General features: G+C 43.2%; 1 protein-coding gene across 10 annotated transcripts in view; it reads left to right on the top strand.

Annotated features, from left to right (window-relative positions):
- The first annotated feature begins 2,551 nt into the window (after positions 1-2,551).
- stxbp5b (syntaxin binding protein 5b (tomosyn)) overlaps positions 2,552-25,989 on the top strand; it is a 33,271-nt gene continuing 9,833 nt past the window's right edge. For 3 of the 10 annotated variants that reach the window (XM_061843149.1, XM_061843148.1, XM_061843147.1), the window contains exons 1-17: positions 2,555-3,060; positions 4,921-5,018; positions 10,808-10,889; positions 12,025-12,125; positions 13,346-13,480; positions 15,626-15,689; positions 17,003-17,086; positions 18,551-18,674; positions 18,768-18,846; positions 19,817-19,971; positions 20,061-20,281; positions 20,351-20,418; positions 20,490-20,530; positions 21,752-21,972; positions 23,132-23,337; positions 23,671-23,796; positions 24,266-24,417. In XM_061843149.1, coding sequence (XP_061699133.1) covers positions 2,914-3,060; positions 4,921-5,018; positions 10,808-10,889; positions 12,025-12,125; positions 13,346-13,480; positions 15,626-15,689; positions 17,003-17,086; positions 18,551-18,674; positions 18,768-18,846; positions 19,817-19,971; positions 20,061-20,281; positions 20,351-20,418; positions 20,490-20,530; positions 21,752-21,972; positions 23,132-23,337; positions 23,671-23,796; positions 24,266-24,417 — 2,104 coding nt within the window. In that variant the 5' untranslated portion in view covers positions 2,555-2,913. Of the gene's footprint in view, positions 3,061-4,920; positions 5,019-10,807; positions 10,890-12,022; positions 12,126-13,345; positions 13,481-15,625; positions 15,690-17,002; positions 17,087-18,550; positions 18,675-18,767; positions 18,847-19,816; positions 19,972-20,060; positions 20,282-20,350; positions 20,419-20,489; positions 20,531-21,751; positions 21,973-23,131; positions 23,338-23,670; positions 23,797-24,265; positions 24,418-25,989 lie in introns of those variants that run through there. The other 7 variants (XM_061843145.1, XM_061843144.1, XM_061843143.1 and 4 more) reach the window with 6 other exon arrangements.

Genomic DNA, 25,989 nt, shown 5'->3' with positions numbered 1-25,989 from the left:
TCATGAGGGTCGCGGGGAGTGCTGGAGCGTATCCCAGCTGTCAACAGGCAGGAGGCGGGGTACACCCTGAACCGGTCGCCAGACAATCGCAGGGCACATCGACACAAATTAATCACATTTTTATCATAAAGCAACAGCGAATACCCAATTCTCGCTGAAATCGGACATTTTGTCAATTTTATCTTAAACAATCGGTGTAAATGATGACTCTATTATAATAATAGTTGTCAGAATAGTCCCAATATCCACAATATCCATCCATCCATTTTCCAAGCTGCTTATCCTCACAAGGTTTGTGCGAGTGCTGGAGGTTATCCCAGATAATTATTATGTTATCTTTTTTTTTCTTACATTTTAGCATACATTCTTCAACCAAAACATTTTGTTCACTTGTGTTTTACTCATTTATGTCTGCAATGGCTGGTATAGTCATTTTTTAATCCATCCATCCATCCATTTTCTTCACCACTTATCCTCACAAAGGTCTCAGGGAGTGCTGGAGCCTATCCCAGCTGTCAAGGGGCAGGAGGTGGGGTACACCCTGAACTGGTTGCCAGCCAATCGCAGGGCACATGGAGACAAACAGCCGCACTCACAATCACACCTAGGGGCAATTTAGATTGTCCAATTAATCTTGCATGTTTTTGGGATGTGGGAGGAAACCGGAGTCCCCGGAGGAAACCCACGCAGGCACGGGGCGAACAATGCAAACCCCACACAGGCGGGGCCGGGATCGAACCCGGGACCTCGGAACTGCGAGGCGAACGCTTTACCAGCGCAGCCACCGTGCCGCCCACCAAAGTACTAATAAAATGAAATTTTGTGTAAATTAGTTCTTCGAAAAGATGCAGTTCACTTTTCTGAGCCTCATCGGGTGTTCACAGTGGGTGTTTGCTTCAGCCTGAACACAACCACATCCCCGGTCTTCGAGGGTGTGCATACTTGTGCAACTACATTATTTCAGTTGTTTTACTTCCCCTCCTGCCCTCATTTTTTGGTTTAATCGCAAAAACCGGCATTTGAGGAGGGGTGTGTACTTTTTATATACACTGTAGCTAATTAGAAAGCAAGCTAGATATGGCGATAGGTAAATAAATATACTGTAAGGCTAGATATGAAAACATATTTAGCCTTAGATATGTAGATAAGTAACTGTAGTTAGATAGGGTGTTGCCATCTAATTATGGCAGGAAGTGACGATGTCGGTTATCAAAAAAAAAAAAAAAAAAAGTATTTAACAGACATTCATCTGACCAGATTTTCCTGTTTTGGAAGTAAATCATCTCGCTTTGGGTTCAACGAGGAAATGCGGGCAATTTTCACACGGCGCGTTTTGAAAGACGGGCCCCACGCGTCACATTTCAACCTGAAAAGCGCTTGTGCAATGATCCGCTCGAGCTGAAGTAACATTACGCGTATCTTCGTCATGTGAGGGAGGAAGTGGCTGTCTATACAAAGTCATTGTTATGATCCTTACAGGAAGTTCTACAATTGCCACCAAATTCCAACTTCCTCCTCTCATGCCGCTGAGCTTTTCCTCATAACTTGTTCTTTAGAGACACATATGAGTTGCAAAAAAAAAAAAAAAAAAAAATATTCAGGGTGTCCCCCGCCTCCTGCCCGTGGACAGCTGGGATAGGCGCCAGCGCTCCCCGTGACCCTATTGAGGATAAGCGGCAAAGAAAATATGAATGGATGGAAGGATGGATTAGTTGCAGTTTCACTACTGTTATCAATGTTTGTATTATTACTACTGTAATAATAATAATACAAATAATCACGAAACTGTTATTATTATTACTATGAATATCACCACTATCAATATTTTTTTTAATTATTATACAGATAGAGGTATTATATTATTGGTACATTAGCAGTAACTACTAGAAGTGCAAAACAATATAAGAAGTTGAGAAACTATATTTCACAAAACCAAAAACATCATTACTATCGCTACAATTTTTTTATCATTATTGCCACAATTAATATTCCATCATTTATATTAGTTTTAAAATCATCACACATTATTATTACAATTTTCATTATTTTAGTACTATTTATTATTATGACTATTATTACAATTGTGACTGTTAGTAGTAGTGTCAACACTATTATTATGGTTTTTTTAAAGGACTTATTAGCAATATTATTCTTATCACTATTAGTAGTATCAACACATTAATCCTTTCTGGATCAAATAAAATTTTGCAGAGAGAAAAATCTGATACTTTCAGAAAATGATACTCTGGACTTAAAATTTTCGATTATATACATATATATTTATATATTACCTGTTGCAAATTTGCAACCCCTGCCCGGAAATGATACATTATTATAACTACTTTTTTCATTATGCCCACAGTTATTATTCTATTATTATTATTATGTGCTTTAAAAATACTAAGACCACTATTATTACTGTTTCAATATTATTTTTTATTGTTATTATTATTATTATTGAATTGGTTCGCAAGACGGCTCTTCCACATCCGGGCCCTCGGCGTAGTCCGCCGCGGTTCCGTAGCCCGTTAGCATCTATCGGCTAGCAGCTAGCTTCCTTCTTCGGCGCGAGAGGGAGGGTGAGAGGTGGAGGGGGGGGGGGGGGGAGAGAAACGGGCTGACGGAAGGGGGAACGGCAGCTCGGCCAGTCGACTCTCGCTCGAAAGCCGCGTAAATGCCGGATTGACGCTGGGCAACTTCTATTCGATGACGTTGCGCGACACCCTCTGCGGCCCGCGAGATGGACGCGGAACGCCGTTAAAAAGTGTGCGTTCGTCGAGCTAACCAGCGAGCGGCTAAGCACCAACCTTCTTGTCGAGGTTAACCCTTCGCGCCCACGGCTAGCCCCAGTTGACGGAAGCTCGGTTCGCCGCGGGGTGGCTGACCCATCACCTCATCCTCCGCCCAAAGAAAATGAAGAAATTCAACATTCGCAAGGTGCTGGACGGCTTGACGGCGGTCTCCTCCTCCTCGTCGTCGTCGGCCGCGCAGACGGGGGCCGCCAAGGAGAACGACGCCGTCCCGGAGAGCCTGCAGTCGGAGCATTTCCAGCTTTGCAAGGTGCCGTATTTCTCGCTCCTTCTTCTGGACTGACAGTAGCCTCCGAGTCTTTTAAAAGAACTTATTTCTCGCTCGTTTGCGGTTTTTGTGTCGTGGCTGGCTGCCAAAAGAGTGTGTTTGCGCCGCACTGACTTGTCCGCCCCCGGGTCACTTTTTTCAGCTCCGGCTAGCCCGCTGGGCTGGCGCGTCGGCCGGATAAGCCCAGTTGCGGTGCTTCATTTTTCCCTGGGTGAAAGTCGACACGACGCGGACGTGGTTGGTCATGTGAGGTCTTGGGACAGGAAGAATAGTGGAGGTTCTTTGCACTTTGGCTCATGACAGCACATGCCTTTCTATTTATTAATGGTGGTAATATTATTATTTTGCAGTCAATGTTATTATGAAACGGTTTTTCCAGTTGTGCAGTGGACTTGTGTTTACCACCTCTGCCTCATAGTTCCAAATCTCAGGAGTTAATCGCTTGTTCTCCTCGTGTTTGCATGAAGTTTTCTCCAAGTACGCCATCTCTAAATTGTTCATAGTCTTGAATTTAAGTGAGAACGAGTGTTCAAGTTCATTTTCTGTCGGGTTTAAGTCTGGATCATGACTTGGCAAGTCTAAAACCTTCCGCTTCTTGCCCCCTTCCTCTCAGTTCACAACAGTTCCTACAGCGGCTAACAGTGCTCCACTCTCACAGTTTTGAGGTTCCGGTTTGGAGTTTTGCATGTTCTCCCCGTGCTTTAATGGGGTTTCACCAAGTACTCTGGGTTCCTCCCAAATTTCAAAGACATGTGTGACATTTACAGCCGAAGCCAGAGGTTTTTCCATTTCATTTTTTGTCTTGCTGTCTGATCTCAAATGAGACTAAACCTCTCTTTTTTCAGGTCAGTCAAGATCACCAAAAATATTTAAGCTAAACAGCCCCACAACACGATGCTGCCACCTTCATGCTACGTGTTCTCAGGTCTACAAGGTGTCCCCTTTTCCCTCCAGTTGTAATGTTGGACATTATGGCCTAACAGCTCCACTTTAGTTTCATCGGATCACAGGACATGTCTGGAGAAGTTAAGGTCTTTGTCTTGGTGTCTTTTTGCTCGCTGTCATCGACCTTTTCTGTGTTCTATGCTTCAGTCTCGGTGAGTGGTCGTCCAGCCCTTGTCGGTGCAGGACTCGTTTCTCTGTGAATAATGACAGTTTCTTACCAGCTTCATCCAGCATCTTCACAAGGTCTTAGCTTTTGTTCCGGGGTTGAGTCGCAGATTTCAGCCCAAAACACGTTCATCTCTGGGATACAGAGCCAGTCTCCTTCCCGAGTGGTGTGTTGCTCGGACATTCCCATGATTTTTATACCCGGGTATAATTGTTTGAACAGATGAAGGTATGGCACCTTCAAGCATCTGGAAATTTGACCCAAGGATGAGCCAGGCTTGTGGAGCTTCACCATTCTTTCTCTGTTTTCCTGGCTGATTTCTTTTGATTTTTCCAATGATTTCAAACAACGAAATAGTCTGAGGTGTGCCCTCAATTAACCCACATGTTGTCAGTTAATGCATCAGGAGGTTCCAAAGCCATTAAGTACTTTTTGTGCTTACCTTTGACCTCGAAGGAAATAATATCAATATTTTCTCTCTCGTTATTGTGGCATTTAACAAGCTTAACTAATTTTGGTGATCCTGACTGACCTGAACCAGGAGAGGTTTAGTCTGATTTGACTTCAAGACCCCCCAAAAAAAAAAATAATAATAATTTTGTGCACACAGTATGTAAACATCTGGCTTCACTTGTATACGTGTTATGTCATCCTTAGAAATGAATGTGAGCGTGCATGATCGTTTGTCTGCTGACTCTGATTAGACTCGTGCTTTGTCTGTCCTCTCCCAGACTGTGCGTCATGGTTTCCCACATCAGCCGTCCTCCATGGCCTTCGACCCCGTGCAGAAGATATTGGCTGTCGGCACGCTGAACGGAGCTTTGAGGCTGTATCCTTTTTTTTTTTTTTGGGGGGTGGGGGGTGGGAGGGTGCTCCTGCATGGTGACGACAGGACTCAATCAAGGAAAGTGTTTTTTTTTTTTTTGTGTGTTCTTGGATACTGTCATCATCCTAAAACTATTATCCGAAAAGACAGCATTTTAGGTTTTAACCTCTGTCTAATAGCATTAAACTAAATTAAAACTACTCACCCTTTGACTGAAGCCTTTCACAAAGTGAGGGATCCTGACAGTTTTGTGGTACAAGTAGCATAAAAAAGGGCTCAATCCTCAGATGTAGAACTTTTATGCAGGAAAGCCACAAAATGGCCAGAACAGAAAACACTGATTTGCCTTTGACCTTTGCATCCTCAAATTGCTCGTGGAACCGCGTGAGACTTCAGGCTATGTCCCAGTAGAATTTTCTAGCGAATAAAGCACATTTGTATTAATCAGCATGCTTTTAGTCGACAAAATATTTCAGTATGTCAAGAGGGGGTTGCGTCAGGAAGGGCATCCGGCGTAAAAACTGTGCCAAAGAAAGATGAGCGTTCATCTGAGATGTTACACTGTGATGACCCCTAACGGGACGAGCAGAAAGGAACGTACTATATCAATAAATTGGCGGCACGGTGCTGTCGATATCTGCCCTGCGACTGACTGGCGACCAGTTTAGGGTGTAGTCCGCCTTTCACCTGAAGCTAGGTGGGATAGGCTCTGGCTCTCCCGTGACCCTTGTGAGGATAAGCGGGTTGATGAGGCGGCACGGTGGATCAGCGAGAAAGCGTTGGCCTCACAGTTCTGAGGTCCCGGGTTCGATCCCAGACCCGCCTGTGTGGAGTTTGCATTGTTCTCCCTGTGCCTGCGTGGGTTTTCTTCGGGTGGGCACTCCGCTTTCCTCCCACATCCCCAAAACATGCAACATTTAATTGGACACTCTAAATTGCCCTTAGGTGTGACCCCGCCTCCTGCCCGTTGACAGCTGGGATAGGCTCCAGCACTCCCGCGACCCTCGTGAGGATAAGCGGCTAAGAAAATGGATGTAATTAAATTACAATGCCGATCGTAATTGAGACCTGTGTGCATGTTTTTGCAATGCGTGAGGAAGCTGGAATACCCGGAGAAAACCCACGTAAACACAGGGATAACGTAAAAAATAAACACAGGAAGGCTGGATCTGGGATTCGAACCCTGAGCATCAGAACTTTGTACTGGATGTGCTGACCACTCGTGTCTGACGTACCGCACAGGATAAGTTGCGATCCTTTTGGGTATTTTGCTAAAGACGTGAGAACTCGTGTTAAATCCTCTTTGGAAACCGACTGGGTCCTCCAGGAAAGGTCGGAAAGGCGAAGGAACTGATTCTTTTGGTTTGGAGGTGCTGTGTTGGTGTCATTTAGATGAATTGTGAAGAGATGAAGAGACCGTTGTCTTCATAACCAGGACTCAAGCTTCTCTGTGGGCCTCTTGTGCGAGGTGGAGCCGACGGGCTTACTGTCACTCAGGCGTTCGGCGCATTTATCAAAAGATAAGCCTCATCGATTGCTCCCCCCAGGGGCGCCCGTCGCCTTCGGAGTTCGGAAAGGCCGTCGCAGCTCAGCGGGCGTCGAGCTCAATGAGGTGTCGACAAGCGGTAAATGTCGACTTTTACGAGACGTCCTCTGTGACGCCGTTTTAATTTGCCTGTTAGCGCGGAAGCGCCGCTGACTGCTCAGGTGGACGCTGCCTTAAATGTTGACATTTTACGACATGTGGGAAACGGTTTCAATATGATTTGAGCAACGGGAGAGCTCGGTGAACTCCAATATATCCTCCCGCAGTAGGTAAAATAGGAGCGTTGCCCGTTGACAGCTGGGATAGACTACAGCACTCCCCGCGACCCTTGTGAGGATAAGCGGCAAAGAAAATGGATGGATGTATTTGAAGACATAAAAATGCTAACAAATGGTATAGAAATTACTGTACTTATTAGTGTCTGTGAACACACGTCTTTAAGCTTCTAGCTTTTTGTCACTGCCAGCTGAATTTTACAGCAAAACCGGCGTAAAAGCCTAAAGGCAATTAAATAATGTATAGTGTGTGTGTGTATATGTATATATATATATATATATATATATATATTAAGTGAGAGAATGTTGACCCAAACTTTTGAAATTAACATAGGTGCTGGGCTGATTTTAAACCTTCAAACAACTGCTTCTTAAACACACACCACATCCTCACATAAATGCAAAAGAGTGCCGAACGTTGTATAGTAAAATGTTGAATGAAAAACATAGTCCAACATTAATCACAGGCTTACGCTGTTTTCATTTTGCTTTTGTCCTTCTTTTCTTTCTTTTTTCTTCTCTTAATTGTGCCGTATTTACTGTACAGTCAGTAGACCTCAGTGCTGGCGGACAAGTTAGCAACACTAACACTGTGGACAGTAAAATCTAAATTCAGACTTACCGGTACTGTATGTAAATGTAAAAAAAAATGTAATGTAATCGCTTAAAATGGTGAACCGGGGTCTAGTCTGGTTTCATTTTATGCGTGGCTTGTTCTTATTACAAAACTCTGTTAATGTTAGCGGCTCTAAAAGGAGAGCATTCTTTTAGCATGCTTGAGCTTCATATTCCATCTTTCTCCCTCATAAAAAAAAAAAAGAAAAAAAAAATAGCCAGTTATTGACATTTGCGTCGCAGAGGCTTCCCCGTCTGCAAATGTAACGTCGCATCGGCACGGAAACGGATTCCCAAAGCGTTTCCCTCTTCGCAAATCACAGCAATGAGTCAAACTGTACACACACACACAGACTATCAAACATTTCCTCCCCCTCGAGAGTTTCGCCAAAGAATTTCAACGTCAGCAGCTTTGCTCGTGACAAACATCTCTGCAGGAAGTCAACGACGCTAACCAGAAAAAAAAAAAAAAAACTTGTTGAAGCAACAAAAGATAAAAGAAGACCAACCACACAGGCTCATCCTGTAGTGTTTAGCGAACTGCAGTGTGTCTTTTAGGGACGTTTGCCTGAATCTTGGGAGTAATCGTACGTACACAAAATATACAAACACATCATTTTGTTTACAGTCAATTACAATTTAGGTTGAGTCAAACTGAAGTTCAAAAATTTCCAAAATAAACCTCGTTCATGTTTTCAAAATGTAATACATAATTTTAAAAGTAATAAATGCGTAAAGTTTGTTTCACAAAAATTCAATGTGGAAATGCAGGCTCAGCGGGCCAAAAGCGTAATGCCGACTAATTGGGGGCATGGCGTTTATTTTTAGGTACGTTTGAAGAAAGCAAATCAATGGAAGCCGTTGCAAACAATTATTCATTATTATATGCGCAAGCAGGAGCAGAGTTCATGGCATTTAATATGAAACGTAAACTGTCAGCATGGCTCTATAATAAATGAAACAGTATCAGTTAATCAATGTGTAAGAAAATCTCAAGATTTTAATATGCTTATCTGGATTTTTGGGGTATGTTGAGACATCAGAGCCAATAATAATAATAATAATAAAAAATCAGGAAGTAGCGCTGCACATGCTTGTAGCCATTTTTACACCCTTCCTTCGGTTTGCTGTCCTGTATAAATTGCATATTTGTGTGAAATAAGCTCCCGCCGAGTCCTCCGACTACCCCTCCTCAGTTTGTTTAACCTGTCTTCGTCGGGGAGCTCGTCGCTATGGGGAGGTGCGCACAATTGCAGAAAATGTCTGTGAAAAAGGTAGCTAAATGCCGCCGCCTCTTCTGTTAGGGCAGTTTTGTGGCGTCGCAGTCGAGTCCTTTGGGAGCCCCGCCTCAGTTTGTTTTAGTCTTTGATTGCAGGTTGTCTTGTCACTTTGTGGAAGTGTCCACAGTTAAGGTAATATCCCGCCTTTGGTTTGCACAAATGGACACAAATGTGGCAATATGCCACCTTGACTGTATTTTTGTGTAAAAGTCAGGTACGTAAATGCCTCTTCTGGCAGTTTGTCATTATCTCTGCTAGACAGGCCACTGTGGAGTCCTTAATGGGCTACGCCTCAATTTGTTTAAACGTGTTTGATCGTGGCTCACCAAGTCCCATCGAGACTTTTCAAAGGCAGGATGGCGTCGCGGATGTGTTGTCAGGGTCCTTCAGGAGAGGCAGCTTGTTTGTCTGGAGCATCTCCTCCTGTGCTGTTTGCAGAAGGAGTTTTTTTTTTTTTTTTTTCCATTTTTTCTTCTTTGCCAGGATCGAATTAGTCCAGGTGTCCAAGGTCCCTCCCCTTCTTTCTGCTTCTTCTTTTCCTCATCCAAAGTAGTCAGACAGCACATTAACGGTTGCAGGAACGAACGGTACAAGCAGATTGGCATCGTCGAGACCGAGCTGAGCAAGAGTTTTAGTGTAAATCACGGCGGTAAACAAGGCCCGTCGCCCCCTTTCCCCGCTTGTTTTATTTATAGAGCAATCGGTCAATTTGTTTGCACAGCGGACAATTCTCTGGCTACCACTCCTTTAGTGATTAAAGTGAGATGATATTCCGCAGTAAAACAGAAATTCTGCCGTTGCACATAAAAATTCAGACGTTTTGATTGAAATTGTGTATATTTTGCCAGATTGATATGAAAAAAATGCCAAATTTACATAACACAGCCCCAACAGATGGCATGGTAGCGAAAGCTGTAATCGGGATTGGCTCCAAGCGGTAGAGGGGAGGCGCGGTGGGCAGTGGCTCATTAGCATGAGACCGGACCACCCCCTCGCAGTCACTCTGATTTGACGGGCGCGTCATCGCATTCGCAAATCTGCACAGTTGAGCATGAAAAATCCCGCGTGTAAAATTTGTTACGAGGAGAAATACATAGATATTGAAAGACATTTTTTTTGTGTAGTCTTCACCAATGTTCCCTCTAAGCTGCGCCACTGCGCAATTGCGCATTTGTCGCACACTCTCAGCGCAGATGAAAACCGATCCAGCGCAGTAAACCACAGCCTGACGTCTTTTTGTTTTGTTTTAACGCGGTCTTTAAAAATGAGCTGCTGCTCAGCCTACTTCTACTTCCTAGTTTACCTGACACCACCCCCTCCGATCATAAAGGGGTACACTCATAATTACAAACAGAAGACACACCCGCAACTTTATATTTGCGGGCATGACTGACCACACCTGTACATTTTTCAAATGCGAGTGACTAGTAACTTACTAACCGTGGGTATCCAAAGTGGGCTTTTGTCAAATAGGGCAAGAGGAGAGCCACTCCACCCGAGCCTGACGACAGAAAACGGGAGGTGGAATGTGGTGGTGCTCTATGTGGTTGGAAACACTGGATTTCACACTCCACAGATACATTTCCAATACATTTGAAAACCGACTAACGACACCTCAGACAAGAGATGCTTCACCATATTTTATGCTCCTTCCTGGCGGTGGCATCACCCAAGGACAAAATCCCGAAAAGCAAAATCAGTTCTGTATGTTGTGCAGTGAGGGTAATTCATTCTTTTGAGGACAAGAATGTCCACATTCTGGATAGTGAGGACCGGTTCTATTGGGTTGAAAGAAATGTAAGAGAAGCCATTTTTGTAAAACAAGAAAAGCAGTTGTACCACAGAGGAGGTGGTTTGAGGCGTCACTCATTGTCTGCCTCTAACAAGGGTTTGCCATGTCTCCCCTCAATGCCGCCATCACCTCTTTAGACAAGAACAGTGGCTCTAAGGAGCTCTTTAAATTTACGACTGAATAAACCTTTCGGATTCAAGATGAAATTTCAGCAAAGTCAGTGCTCGTGTGTGTTCATGCTGTCTGTCCGTGGTTGTTTTTCGCTTAACTGAGTCGACCCGCAGCTTCGGCCGTGCAGGTGTGGAGTGCTACTGTCAACACGAGAGTGGCGCCGCCGTCATCCAGCTCCAGTTCCTCATCAACGAGGTTTGAATGTTTCTCCCCCCCCCCCCCCCAGAGTGCCACCGCAGAGGCATGGGATCAGCGGTTTGGCAGATACGATTGATCCAAAAAGAGGGTTCAGGCTATTTGCCATGTCTCCGAGTTAAAGCTTACTCTCACACTAAAAAATAAAACAAACAAAATTACAACTTGTGGATTAAAAAAAAAACCCCACATAGTTTTACTTCAGGAATGTTCAATTATCCCCATTGATATGCTAACAGTTAGCATCGACGGCGGAGGTTTTAGAAGCAACTGATATTTGAACAGAACCGGTGCAGCAACACGGACAAACTTGCAAATTGTAAAACAATAATCGCAAGCATATATTCTCTATCCACTTGCAAATAGTGGCTAATATACGTAAACGAAGAGAATGACACCTGTGTATTCAAAACAACTACCGTAATTCCCGGCCAACAAAGTGCACCTGGTTACTCAAAGTACATTTGTAAAGGAGATACCATTTGGTACATACATATGCCGCAGCTGTGTAAAAGCCTCAAGTGCCTACATTGAAAGACAAGATATTTACAAAGACAGTACAAAAGAGTTTACGCTAGCGCTAATGCTAGCGTGGCGCTGACAGGGACGGTTAAAAAAAAAAAAAAAATCTTACCGGTAAAAATCACTGAGACGCCAGTAACACGCTAGCAGAGTGCTAACGCTAGCGCAGCACTAAGATGTCCGGTAAAAATCACTTCCTCGGCACACATATTCCGGTCTCACTCTTACCTTTTCCGCTCGAGTTCCCCGTGGCGGCCGTTAGAAAAAAAAATGCACAAATTAGCCGCATCACCGCATAAACCGCAGGGTTGAAAGCGTGTGGGGGAAAAAATCGCGGCTTGTCGGCTGGAAATTACGGTAGATAGCTTAGAATTTGGGTCCGCTAGCTTGATGCTACTACAAAATATATGTGTTGTGGCGCTTTAATATTTTAACACACAAGCAGCGTAGCATTGATTGTCAATTCTTAGAATGACATACAGGCCTTCCAAGCCTAACAATGAAGAAGTCGCATTTATTATTCTAAAAATTTGTGAAGCAATCACATTGTTTTTGCTAACCTCTTACAGTAGCACCGTCGTGAGATTGCAATGACGCGCGCTCTCTTTTTCAGGGCGCGGTAGTGAGTGCCTTAGCTGATGACAGCATCCACCTGTGGAACTTGAGGCAAAAGATCCCCGCCGTCCTGCATTCGCTCAAGTTCAACAGGGAGAGGTACCGTCACACTTGGATGTCAAGACAAAAGTATTGACGGCCGTGCATCCTGTCCATCACTAGCCTATTTATCAGGCCTCAGCAACCTTTTTGAGGCTGGGGGCTACTTTGTGAGCACCGATCGTTCGAAGGGCTACGTGACCCGTTTGCGGCAAATTTCAGACGCCGTTCATTACACCTACATAAAATATTTTCGTTTTAATTTATTGTAGTAAGTGGCATTACAGGTATTTTAAAATTTTAATTCACCTAAGCAAGTCAGATTCTGAATTTAAAGCACAAATAATAGTAACAATTTGTGGGCTGTTGTATTTTTAGAACATACCTCGCGAGCTCCTTATATGGTCCTCGCGAGTTACCGTTCGCCCGCGGGCACCGCGTTGGTGACCCCTGCTGTATATAGTCCACTTCATTAGTGCGAACTGGAGCGAGGCCTTTGTAATTAAATCTTAGCCGGTCGCTCTTCCTAATAATCCGATATCGGGCAACAATATTGTCCCTTTTGTCCGTGCTTTGGTAACAATGGGAAAACCCTTAATTACCTATACCTGATGCCAAGAAATTCTTACTCTTATGACAAGATTTGCCAAAGATGACAGTCTGTCAAAAGCCACATCTGGTTGGAACGACCATTTCAACCTATCCATCCATCCATTTTCATTGCCGCTTATCCTCATAAGGATCCCAGCTGTCAACGCGCAGGAGGCGGGGTACACCCTGAACCGGTCGCCAGCCAATCGCAGGGCACATCGAGACAAACGGCCGCCCTCGCAATCACACCTAGGGGCAATTTAGAGCGTCCAATTAATGTTGCATGTTTTTGGGACGTGGGAGGAAACCCACGCAGGCACGGGTAGAACATGCAAACTCCAGACAGGCGGGGGCCGGGATGGAATGATCCACCGCGCCGCCCATTTCAACCTACATACATGGTGGAAATTTCAGTAGAATTGTTGTTTCACTTTGTTTGAATGTAAAACAAAAGATGAAGCGGCTTCGTGCAGTACAGCTTATAAAGTTAACTGCAAATTACCCATTTTAGAATTAACAGTAAATAAGGGGAGAGGCTCATCTCTCGTCAGCACGTCTTTTTTTTTCTGACAGGTTCACGGTTTTCGGTTTCCCGCGGTATTTCTCGGAACTGAAGAGCCGACTGCTACTGTGCAGCGGCAAGTCACTAGTGAGATTTCCTGCAACGTCTTCATTTTGCCGTCCTGCAGAATCACATACTGCCACCTGCCCTTCCAAAGCAAATGGCTTTACATCGGCACGGAAAGGGGCAACATCCACATCGTCAACGTGGAGTCCTTCACCCTCTCAGGCTACGTCATCATGTGGAACAAAGCCATCGAACTGTGAGTCCCCCCCGCCCTTCTCCCATTTTGCTCCACCTCCAGTCGGTGACATTTGAGCGTAAATTGTGACTGAAAAATGGAGTTACATCAGTGACCGCAAAAATGTGACATATTCGAGCTGCCACAGATGAGTACCGCTCTGAACTTCCTCCTCCTTTTCATTACGATTTCCGCTTAAGCGCCTCACCGCTTGTTCTGCGTTATGCGCTCAATGACCCCGTTCGACTTCCAAGTTGTTCTAATTTCAAAATAGCAAATAAAGTGCATGCATTGGTGCCAGGATCAAACTGTCGCCGTTGTAAAACCTTTAACATAACTTTACAGACCGTGTTTTCAGTACAAGTATGAAATTAGGTGAGCCACTGTATTATCAAACTAAAATAGGGTAAAACTACTCACCCTCTTGAGGACATGCCACAGGTTGTAAAGGATAGAGGGAAATCATATGCTGCTCATTTCTATAACAGCCATAATAGTTTTGGCTAAATGCCGCTTATGTTAGCATCTGCATGATGGGATTAATTTATGTGTTCAATTGCAATTTTGTGAGATTTATTACAGTTCTTTACTGACTGGCTCTTAGCTATGGTGAGATACGACTTGAGGCCTGTCTTAAACTTGGGGGGAACCCCCCCCCAGCTCTGTATGTTGTGATGTACTGCAGCGAACCCCTGGTTTGCATCCCTTGCACCTGTACTATATCGAAGATGATGATTTATAAAAGATTCCTTTTTTTTTTTTAAATCTTAGATCAGGGGTGTCAAACTCATTTTTCTTGCGGCCCACATTGTAGTTCCAGTTTCCCTCCAAGGGCTGTTATAACTGTTTAATTGTCTCATCATAGATACATCATCAATTTATGAGCTAGTTTTGGAATCTGAAATCAAGCGTAATGTGTTTTTCAACTATTCATGTTCGGGAACAAAATCGCTTGTAATATCTCAACTTAGTCATTTATGATATGTGACAATTTGAAATTTTTGGTGCAGATTTTTACAAGAATCGTGGAAATTGACACTCAGGATTTGGCTTCGCGGGCCACATAAAATCATGTAGCGGGCCGGCTCTGGCCCCCGGGCCTCGAGTATGACACCTGTGTCTTAGATGATTACAATACTGTCTACGTTACGGGCAAATCTTAATTTATAGTTGCGCACTTTGGTGTAGTTGCACGTTGTGGAGCAACATGTAGAGGACGACTGAGATGCGGTGGTAGACATTCAGCAGTGTAGAAGAAGAAAAGGCAGAGAAGGTCGCCAAATAACTCCAGTAATACTTGTCATTTCCGCAGAGCTGGGAAAATATATGCCTGTTGGTAATATTGTGACTAAATGTCCCTAAATATTTTGCATTTAATCATTTTGTCTTTTGTGTGAGTTGTATGTACACTCCAGTTGAACTTGGAGTGACAAACGGGTTGAAGCAAGCATGCTTTGCTTCTTATTTGGAGAATTGTGAGCGACAGTGAGAACAAAAGAATATTGTCCTTAAAAAAAAGTACAACCAAAGTTATTAGTGATACTACTAATGAATTTGGATTTCTTAAAAACAAAACAAAAAGGCTATGTGCACATCTGGAATTTATCCCTGCGGCCAACGTGGGTTTGCTGTATTTCTATTTCCTCCAAATGTATGGTGTGCCACATTGTGACGATAAATGACTCCAATTACTGTTGGACAACCTCCCCCCTCTCCTCCCCTCCTCACTGCTGCTGTCGCTGCTGTATCGACTCATCAGCAACAATGAGATCACGAGCCGACCAAGCCAGACCACCTCACTAGCAGTCGGCGACACTTTTCTTTTAGGCCAAACACACACTTCTTTCCTCTCTCTGTTGCCACGGTGATACAGTCTCTGCACTCTATAATCTCTCCCGGACCCTCATGTGACCCTGTCTTCCCCCTCTCACTTTTTTTTTCCTCCCCCTTCTCTGAAACAGCCGTCCTTCCCAAATGAGACTAAAGATTTTATTTTCTTTTTTCCTCCCAAAGGGTAACAATACTAACAACCGCATGTACAATACTAGGGTTTCTTGTCCAAACACAGTTACGGTACTTGTGTTAATCGCATGCTAATGGGGAGAATGCCACGACAGCTAACCTTAGATGCCTGTTTTTCTTTCCTCCCTTTTAACCCCTGCACAGATCCACCAAGACACACCCAGGGCCAGTAGTTCACATCAGTGATAACCCCATGGACGAAGGAAAGGTAACACCTGCAGTTCACCTGACACGTAGCTAAGACCACAAAACCTCCATAGAGTGGCCCAAGGGAATTTGGATTTTTGGGAATTGGTATGACTGAGAAGAGAAAATGACAGAAGAGTTGTTAATTAATGTTTGGGTTTTTTTTTTTTTTTTTTTTTGCATTTGAGAGCCTTTAATATCTATGGTAATTTTGAATAAAATGACGTTGGTGTTTGTTTTTTTTGCATCATTTGCATGACATTTGTTCACTTTTAACATGATCTGGAGCAATCGTTGCTAAAGTTTTTAAGCCACACACCACTTTTATGTCCCTACAGCAGAGCTCGCTAATATTGTGGAATTTTGTTACAAAATTGTTCTGCATGTAACTGGGAATATTTTAGTGTTGGAGTAGCACTAGCAAACTTTTTTCATCACTTACTCAGGTTTTGGGATACATTATATTTTACTCGGTTGAATAGCAGTTGTGAATAAAAACTAAGCAATTTAAATTTAAAAACAATTTACAACAACTTCGAGATAACTGTTTTATTTCATAAATTCACATTGAGCGGTAAACTGTATTTTCGTCAGAAATATTTTCAGTGAGGCCATATCAAACAAATACAAAAAAGTAAAATGCATTTAAATTTCAGTTTGAACTTGGCATTTTTTTCCTTCTTAGCATTTCATGTTGGCATAAAAAAAGTTGCTTGTTGTCCAACTCCACTTGAGCAGGTAATGTTTTATGTTATGTGTTATGTTTACATAATACAGTAGGTTTGTGGCCCAGCATTTAAGAGCTCAGACAATACTAACCATGCTAAAATGAAGACATGTCAATAAGAATCGCAAATTTTAGCTCATTATTTTTCACATACAGTACTTGACCTAAAAAAAGAAAAAATATCCATCATTGCTGCTGTGTTAGGCTACCAAGACGCTTCAATTACCAGACAGTACAAATTTCCTTTATGAATTATATTAAATAAACACGGTTTGGACAATAAAAAATAAAACCTGCATTCAAAAAAAACATCTTAAGCTTTCTTGTCTTAGCAGAGTGTAGCATCATTGTTTGATCAATTTAACAATTTGCTATAAAAAATGGGGATGCAAGGGCCCATTCATCTGCCTTTGTTAATGCCTCATATCATTCTCAGCACACAGATTAATTAATAGTAAGTAAAGTAATTGTAGCAAAGTTTATCCCACACTATGTGACTTTAAACCCCCCCCTTACAATCCCAAACTGCATCATATTAAGGTTCAAATTAGCAACTGACTGAGCCGAGCTGAATGATATGACGCAAGTTGTCTTCCTTCTCACCGCAGCTCCTCATTGGATTTGAGTGCGGCGTGGTGGTGTTGTGGGACCTGAAGTCCAAAAAAGCTGACTATCGCTACAATTATGATGAGGTAAGACGCTGTTGTTGTTGTCCACACTCGCTTCTTAATATTCCGCCTCAGCGTTGTTGCATATCGCCACATCGAAACCGTAAATACAAGACAGCGCTTGTGATTAAGATTGTGAGACTCACTTTTGGTGACACTCTGTAAGTGGATTAGCCAGGCAAGAGCATCTTTGATTAATCTCGGCTAGCGTAAGTACCGAAAACATTCCAGTTAATTTAGAGACAAATTACATTCGTACACATGCCCATAAATTCCTTATAATGTGTATTACTATTTAAGATACATTTTCCAACTAAATAGTACCTTTGTACCCATAATGTGGGTGGTCTCCTTTTTTTTTGCTCTTGTGGAACTAAAATGTTTCAAAAATACGGTGGTACCTCTACTTACGAAATTAATCCGTTACGGAAGTTGTTTCATAGCGTGAATTTTTTCGTAAGTAGAAGTCCATTTTACATGTAAATAGTGTAATCCGTTCCAAGCCCTCCTTCATAGCTAGACAATATTTTTCCGAGATGTTTAGTAACCTGAATTTTTTTGTTACTCGAGAAGTTTGTAAGTAGAGGTACCGCTGTATAACATTTTATGTGCTCAGTTATAGTAATCTACAATACATACAGTATGTAGTGGAATCACGTAAGTCAAATACAATTTATACTCCCAAAAGTATAGTTAGCCCCCAATTTTCTCCATTGCAAGTCAAGTCCAATTTATCTGTATAGGCCTGAATCACAAAAGGGGCCATACAGGCCCACAGTTCGAAATGATCAACATTGAATGACATGACGTAGGTTTTCAATATGAGCTGTCGTTTGGCCAATTTTAATTATATATTTTGCTTTGACTTTTAAACACAAACCTAAGATACAAGCGTTTTATAGTGTCAGGTGACCCAACTCACTTTATAACAAACTGTTATAGTGTTTATGTATAACGTCACAAAAGCTGTGATTTTATTGAATTATATGTGTTTGTCACTTTTGACGCAAGGTATGTGGTTCCATGCTGCAATTTTTGCCGAGGTTTCCTTGCCAAGTACAATACTTTCATAATTATTTGGCAGAACAACATCCCCAACGTTAGTTATGCTTTCATTAGCTTGATTGCAGCCAGGGCGTGGGGACCGACTGCAAGGGAGAGGCAGTGCACAAAGAGTATCGGAATCGCACCTGTGCGCAAACACCACATGAGGTGGATGGAGAGGAATTTTACATGTTAATGTTAAGTGTTATATAACTCTCGTACTGTCGCACACGTAAACAGTCGCAGCTACTTTTGACGAAAAGTGACAAGGATATGGCAGCTATCATAACACAAAGGCAGCAGTCTCCATTGACTCAAATGAATGACGGGTCACAAGCGATCCAGATGACATGCCTTTGTTCACAAAAATAGCTTTGTTCACAATAAAAGTTTCAATATCGAGGAAGAGCCCCCTTGTGCTATTTATACTTTGGTGGCTTGCAGGCCATCCACTCGGTAGCGTGGCACCACGAGGGCAAACAGTTTGTCTGCAGCCACTCAGACGGCACTCTGACCACATGGAACATACGAACCCCGGCCAAGCCGGCGCAGATCACCACACCGCACGGTAGGAATTGTTATACCCGTTCCTTTACTACACGTATATAAACACACTGATGCCTAACACGGAATCAATTCTCACAACTCACTTTGACACCAGGAAAGCAGCCCAAAGATGGCAAGAAGCCAGAGCCGTGCAAGCCCATCCTGAAGGTGGAATACAAAACCACACGGGCAGGGTAAGTGCCACGTTCACGCCCATCCTGTCTTAACGCACGACCGGAGTCCCACATCCTGTCCTGAAAAAAGAAATTCCTGTTATTCTTTCACAAGAACTTGGCAAGACTCACGAGTCCGTTAAAAGAACATCCCCCCCCCAAAAAAAAAGAAAATGCCACTCTAAAGCAATTGTCCATTTACAGCAACCATCAACTTAGGACAAAGGCTCCCTTATATTTAGTCAGTGGAAGACAAATGAGTCCATCCTGAAAGCATCCGTCAATTTTGACAAATAAAATGCCTTACTTGGGGATTCATTCGTCGAGACAAAAAAAAAAAAAAAAGCTTTCTTCAAACAACCATCATTTCAAGACAAAAAAAAAAATTCACAACAAATACAACCCCCAGCTGGACGGTGACTCAGCTGGAAAGCGTTGGCCTCGCAGTTCTGAGGTCCCGGCTTCGATCCCGGACCAGCCTGTGTGGAGTTTGCATGTTCTCTCCAGTTTCCTCCCGGATCCCAAAAACATACAACATTAATTGGACACGCTAAATTGCCCCTCGGTGTGATTGTAACTGCGGCTGTTTGTCTCGATGTCCCCTCCGATTGGCTGGCGACCAGTTCCGGGCGTACCCCGCCTCCTGCCCGTTGACAGCTGGGATTGGCTCCAGCGCTCCCCAAGACCCTCGTGAGGATAAGCAGCTAAGAAAATGCATGGATGGAAACACCACCCTCAAGCAGTTCACAAACTTAAGAGGAAAAAAAACACATCCTTCCATCAACCATGAACTTCAGACTGATAAACACCTTCCTCAAGCTATCAACCCCCCCCCCAAAAAAAAACAAATTAACAAATAAATACTGCTTCAAAAATAATCCTCAACTTAAGATGAATTAATGCCTCCTTTAAGCAACCGACCTACCTCAAAATAGGAAATGCTCTAAAATAAAAAACATTCCCCCCCCCCCCCACCACCACCACCACCCAGGGACCCATTTATGGTTCTGTCCGGCGGTCTGTCCTACGACACGGTGGGTCGGAGAGCCTGTCTGACAGTGATGCACGGGAAGAGCACCGCCGTCCTGGAGATGGACTTCCCCATCGTGGATTTCCTCACCCTGTGCGAGACGCCGTATCCCAACGGTGAGTCTCAAGTCACTCACCACGCAAAAGTATTGCTCAAACGGCCTACCGAGCGGAAAGTTCCATTTCTGGTTTCTTTTGGTTTTTAGATTTTCAGGAGCCATATGCCGTGGTGGTTCTCCTGGAGAGGGATTTAATCGTCATTGACCTAGGACAGATTGGGTACCCGATATTCGAGACCCCCTACCCCCTAAGCATCCACGAGTCCCCCGTGACCTGCTGCGAGTACTTTGCCGACTGCCCGGCCGAACTCATTCCCGCACTTTACTCGGTGGGGACCCGACAGAAAAGGCAAGGCTACAGCAAGAAGGTGGGCCCTCAGTCTTGACTTATACTCGCATAATAGAGCGTAAAATAATGATTTATTTAATATTTCTAGGACTGGCCCGTCAGTGGGGGAAACTGGGGCCAAGGGACGCAAAGTTACCCAGAGATCATCATTACTGGGTGAGTGATGACTGATAAGCCGTTACATAAAAATCAGCTCTTATTCATCGTTTGCGCTTCATTTCCATTAGGCACGCCGACGGCTCCATCAAGTTTTGGGATGCTTCTGCACGTAAGTAGACACACCACCTCCCTTAACCCGCCATTACTTTCAGACAGATACAGTAAATGCGGTCTTTAGGTAACCGTAAACTCTCTCTTAAACAATCATTAACTTGAGGCAAAACCCTGGACTCAAGGAATCAAATTAAGAAAAATAAATACCTCTTTTAAATAATCATCAGTTTGAGAGTAACGCCTTTATCAAGCAACCTTAAACTTTTAAACACTTTGCCCAAACTACCATTTGCTCCCTACCTGAAGCAATCAACTTGAAAAGTAAACGCCAGCTTCAAACAACTGTCAAGATAAAACAAAGCGGCTCGCTTAAGCAATCATCCCCTCAAGACAAATAATCACCTCCACTAAGAATCATTAATGTAATACTTGTTTTATTTTATTTATTTTATTTTAAACAACCATCAGCTGTGTCCAGAGAACAAGGTGTCCAATTCTCGCCTGTCTCAAGTAACCGTCAGTTAAATAGACAAATACCGTAATTTCCGACCTACAGAGCGCACCTGATTATAAGTTAACGAAGTTTTAATACCTTAGCTGAACATAGCAACAACACGGTAGCACGAAAAGGTCTGGTTAAAAAAAAAAAAAAAAAAAAAAAACATACCGGTAAAAGAAAAAAACAGCCGCGGCAGCAACATGGAGGCACACTCACAGGGCGGGTTAAAAAAAAAAAAAACATACCTAAATCACTGAGACGCAGCAGTAACACAGCACCAACACGGTACTGCGACGCCAATGATAGCACAGCGCTAACAGAGCCAGTTAAAAAAATATATACAGGTAAAAATCACAGACACGGCAGCAACACGCTAGCGCAGCTCTGACGGGGTCGGTTTAAAAAAAAAAACATACTGGTAAAAGTCACTTCCTCAGCACATCTATTCCACCGGTCTCACGCTTATCTTTTCAGCTTGAGTGGCCCCCTTGCGGCCGTTAGAAAAAAATGCACAAATTAGCCATATCACCGCATAAGCCGCAGGGTTGAAAGCGTGTGAAAAAGTTGCGGCTTATAGGCCGGAAATTACGGTAAATGCCTTTTTCCAGTATTTATAAACTTCAAAGAAATAAACGCCTCCCTCAAGCAGTCATTGGCTTATAATGAAGACCTCCCTCAAGTGGTCATCAACCAAAGAGCACCTCCATTTGTTGCACACTCCATTGCTTTTTGACCGTTCCCATGGCAACTCATCAGCGTACTTTTCGCCCACCACAGTGATGCTTCAAGTGTTGTATAAGTTGAAGACGGCCAAGGTGTTCGAGAGGGCCCGCGGCAAGGACGAGAAGGCCAACACGGACATCGTGGACGAGGATCCCTTTGCCATCCAGACGCTGTGCTGGTGCCCCGAGAGCAGGATGTTGTGCGTGGCCGGCGTGTCGGCGCACGTCATCGTCTACCGCTTCAGCAAGCAGGAAATCACCACCGCCGACGTGCAGGTGTGCAAAAAAAAAAAAAGTTGTCTAACATGTTACAAGTCACGTGTCAGAAGAAAAAAAACAAAGCGATTCCATCACATTATCTTTGTAGTGTTGCCAAAGTGTGGAAAATATCTGGTATAGGAATTTTAACAGGAATATCGGCAATACAGATCACCTCAGATTATGACCGATTTACAGTTTACCAAAAAAAATAGCGTGATGCATCAAATTTTCCATACAGAAAATATTTCATGTACCGTTTTCGATTTGCAAACACGCCAAAACATAGGTTGTGGCTTTCCTTGCGCTGGGCGGTTATTAGCTGGCTGTGTACAATCGAGTACTGTATTTTCCGCACTATAAGGCGCACCCCATTATAAGGCGCATAGAATAGACGCTTTAGTCTAGGCTGCGGTTATGTTATGCATCCATTAGATGGAGCTGCATTAAATGCTCAATATTGATCCGTATGTCTTTTGAGAAAATTAAAGGCTTTTAGGTGCGCCTTATAGTGCGGAAAATACGGTACTAGAATCGCTCTTAAGAAACAGAAAACTGCTGGAAATTGTGTTATTAACAAAGTAATTAAGAATGGAGGAAGTCATCACGGAACACAAAGATGGAAATCTTTTGTGATCTCTGTGCACATGCGAAGGCTGTTTGAATAGCGCTTTTCTCAACACCAAAAAATGCTGAAAGGGGAAGTAAATGCAAAAACTAACCTCGCAAACGTTACAAGACCAAATCTCTGCAACAGGTTAGCAGATTCTCTGTGTATGCTGCCAGTTGACGGCATGATACATCGAACCTGAAGTTGCAAAAATTTTCTTTCGCACCCAGGGATGTTTTTCCCCATAAGAAAAGTTGTGTATGAATGCACAGGAAGAAAAGTTGTACACATGCATACCCTGCAGTTCTTTGCTGTAAACCTCCAGATTCCACTACTGTGAATGACTCTTGTCCATAGCTTAAAATTGTTTTAAACGCTCTTGGCTGATGTTATTTTTCATTTTTGTTTTCTTGTCAGTCCATTTGGCCGTCGTGTTTTCCATTGTGTGCTTGATGACGTCTTTTACACGCTGACACAGACGTTTTTACTCAGGAAATCACATTTGCAGTCATTCCACAAATTAGCACTTCTACCATCTCTGTTGTATATTTTGTTCTTATCTCGTAGCTCTTGGAAGTACGCATGCAGTGCGACCCGAGCAATTTGGACTCGCCTGATGCCGCCGGGGACCAAACCCCCACACAGTCTTCCCCGGTGCTCCCCAGCCCCCAGGAGACCGAGCCCCCGGCCACCGCCTCCGGTCAGCCCTCCGCCGTCGGAAACACCAGCAGCTCTTCGGCGGACGGGCTGCGAGACAACATGCCGTGTCTGAAGTAGGGAGAGTTTTATTGCCGACCATGAAGGTTTATTTTCAGCGGTCCACCTTGTCCAACCGCACACAAAATCTAAATCAATTGTTTGTTGCCAAAATGTTCCTTTATCAGCAATTTTACAGATGCTAACCATTAGCGTTGCTGATGCACCTCACAAATGCCGTTCTTTATTATTAACTGCAACACAAATATAAGATGTTAGAAATCATTGCATATATTTTTAGCACTAATCTTTAAATATATTTAATGTATTTAGAAGCACAACACTGATTTCTGCTTAAAGCCCATTCAAACGCTTTCACGTGTTGCTTACTGTGTTGCGTTTGCATTCAGGGTCCGCGTCTCCCCACTGAAGCAGTCTCCGGGGTACCAGGTGGAGCTGGTGGTCCAGCTGGTGTGGGTGAGCGGGGAGCCACCTCAGCAGATCACTAGCTTGGCCATAAACTCCTCTTATGGACTGTGAGTATCTACAATGTATCAACCACACGCTACCGTATTTTCCGCACTACAAGGCGCACCTAAAAGCCTTTAATTTTCGCAAAAGCCGACGGTGCGCCTTATATATGAATAAATTTTGAGCCTTGAGTGCAGCTCCATCTAATGGATGCATAACGTGACCCCAGTCTCTACTGTAGCGGGTATTCTATGCGCCTTATAATGCGGTGCGCCTTATACATGGAAAATTTTTAGAATATGCCGTTCATTGGAGGTGCGCCTTATAGTGCGGAAAATCCGGTACTCATTTTTTCAAGCACACTGTTTAGGAATATGTAGCAATATTTGGTTAGGGGATGAAATGAAATTTCAGGGTGACCTTTAAGTGCAGTATAACCTTAACAGGTGAACTGACTAATTTGACCTTAACTTTTGAATGCATGTTTATTATTTCAGTGAGTTTTTGCAGAGTATGTGTGTGTGGTGTTTTTAGGGTGGTGTTCGGCAACACCAATGGCCTGGCGGTGGTGGACTACCTCCAGAAAACGCTGCTGCTCAACCTGGGCACGTCAGAGCTGCACAGCCCATCCGAGCCCATCCAGAGGCAGCCTTGCTCCCCGCGCAAAGCCCGCCACCCGTCTGGAGGTCAGTAAAAAAAACGTTACCTCCTACTGCTTTGTTAGTGGACCAGTTTTTTACATGTATCTGTCTATCGGCAATGTTTGTATTGGTGTTATAAATTTCAAGATTTTCTTTTCAAAATCTCTTTAACCTTTACACTGCTGCTGACGTTTGTGTTGCTTGTTTGTGAATTTGAAACTAAACAACTGTAATAATCAATAGACGACAGTAGAGGGCAGCATTGCGGCATCTGAAAATGTAGATCAAGCCAAAATTTTACATTTTGATTTGAATCATTTAAAAATGCCACAAGACTGTTTTCAGTCGTGTACAGCTGCGGTTCTCCAACTTTTTATGCCAGGTACTAAAAACATAATAATAACTAATTTCTGGCCTATAAGCCGTGACTTTTTTTCACACGCTTTCAATCCTGCGGTTTATGCAGTGATGCTGCCGTGTCTCAGTGATTTTTACCGGTATGATTTTTTTTTTTTTTTTTTTTTAACCGGCCCTGTTAGCGTGGCGCTAGCGTTAGCGTTAATCTCTCTGTGTATCGTAGTTCTTTGTAAATATCTCGCGTTTCAATGTTGGCACTTACGGCTTTTACCCAGCTGCGGCGTATGTATGTACCAAATGGTATTTCCTTTACAAATGTACTGGGTGAGGCTTATAACCAGATGCACGCTGTAGGCCGGGAATTACGGTACTTCCAAATCACCAACATCAAAATTCCGTAGGCTAGCCTCGAGTATTCATCTGAAATGAGGCCAATGTTTTGTTCCTAGACAGTGTATCTAACATTATTATAAACCACTGTCTTATTATGCAGTTTCAACATTAATTACATTGTGTAAAAATGTATTTAATGATTCACTGAAAATCTACTGCACATCAAAATAGAAATGACTATATATGTACCACAAATGCTTTAAAAAGAACAGGTTCTAAAAGATTAAAGTATCGTACTTAAAAGGTAAATACAACTACAACTGTACTTAACAAATATATTGTACTGGATTAACAAAAATGCATAAAAAAATGCACACTACTATAGTAGTACTTAGAGCACGATATTGCAATTTAACACGATGAATGTCGCCAGTGTGTTTGTTTTGTTGTCATGTAGTTTGTAGAAGGGCGCCTGTCTTTACGTGTATGTCTGCTTGGTCTTTTTCTGTATGATTGTGTTAAGACGTCCCCACGGCGACGGCGTCTTTCGTGTCCAAGGTTTCTCTCGTGTATTGTAAGTCTGTGAAAAAGCTGCGCTTCCCTCACTTCAGTAAGTCAAGACGTCTTTTGGGGATTTCTGCTCCCGTTCATGTCGATGCACAGTAGCTGTAGCAGCCTCAAAGTCCTCTTCTAGTTCCACACTCGTCACTCTGTAGCTGGTCAACGTGAACGGGAAGAGAGCAGATAAAATGTGTGAATGTATTGTAAAAATTAGCGATTGCCTTTTATCAATAAGCTTATCTTTAAATAGAACCTTAGCCAAGACTAAAGTTGGTCTCTTGTCTGTGATTCCCTACCCCACCCCGCCAAAACACAGCAGTATTTCACCTTTCCAGAACGACTGATTACAGCGAAGCCCTGCATATT

Source organism: Syngnathoides biaculeatus, chromosome 15, assembly GCF_019802595.1.
Source record: "Syngnathoides biaculeatus isolate LvHL_M chromosome 15, ASM1980259v1, whole genome shotgun sequence".
Classification (NCBI taxonomy): domain Eukaryota; kingdom Metazoa; phylum Chordata; class Actinopteri; order Syngnathiformes; family Syngnathidae; genus Syngnathoides; species Syngnathoides biaculeatus.
Note: the sequence above shows the minus strand (reverse complement) of the source record. Positions and strands in the feature narration are given on the sequence as shown.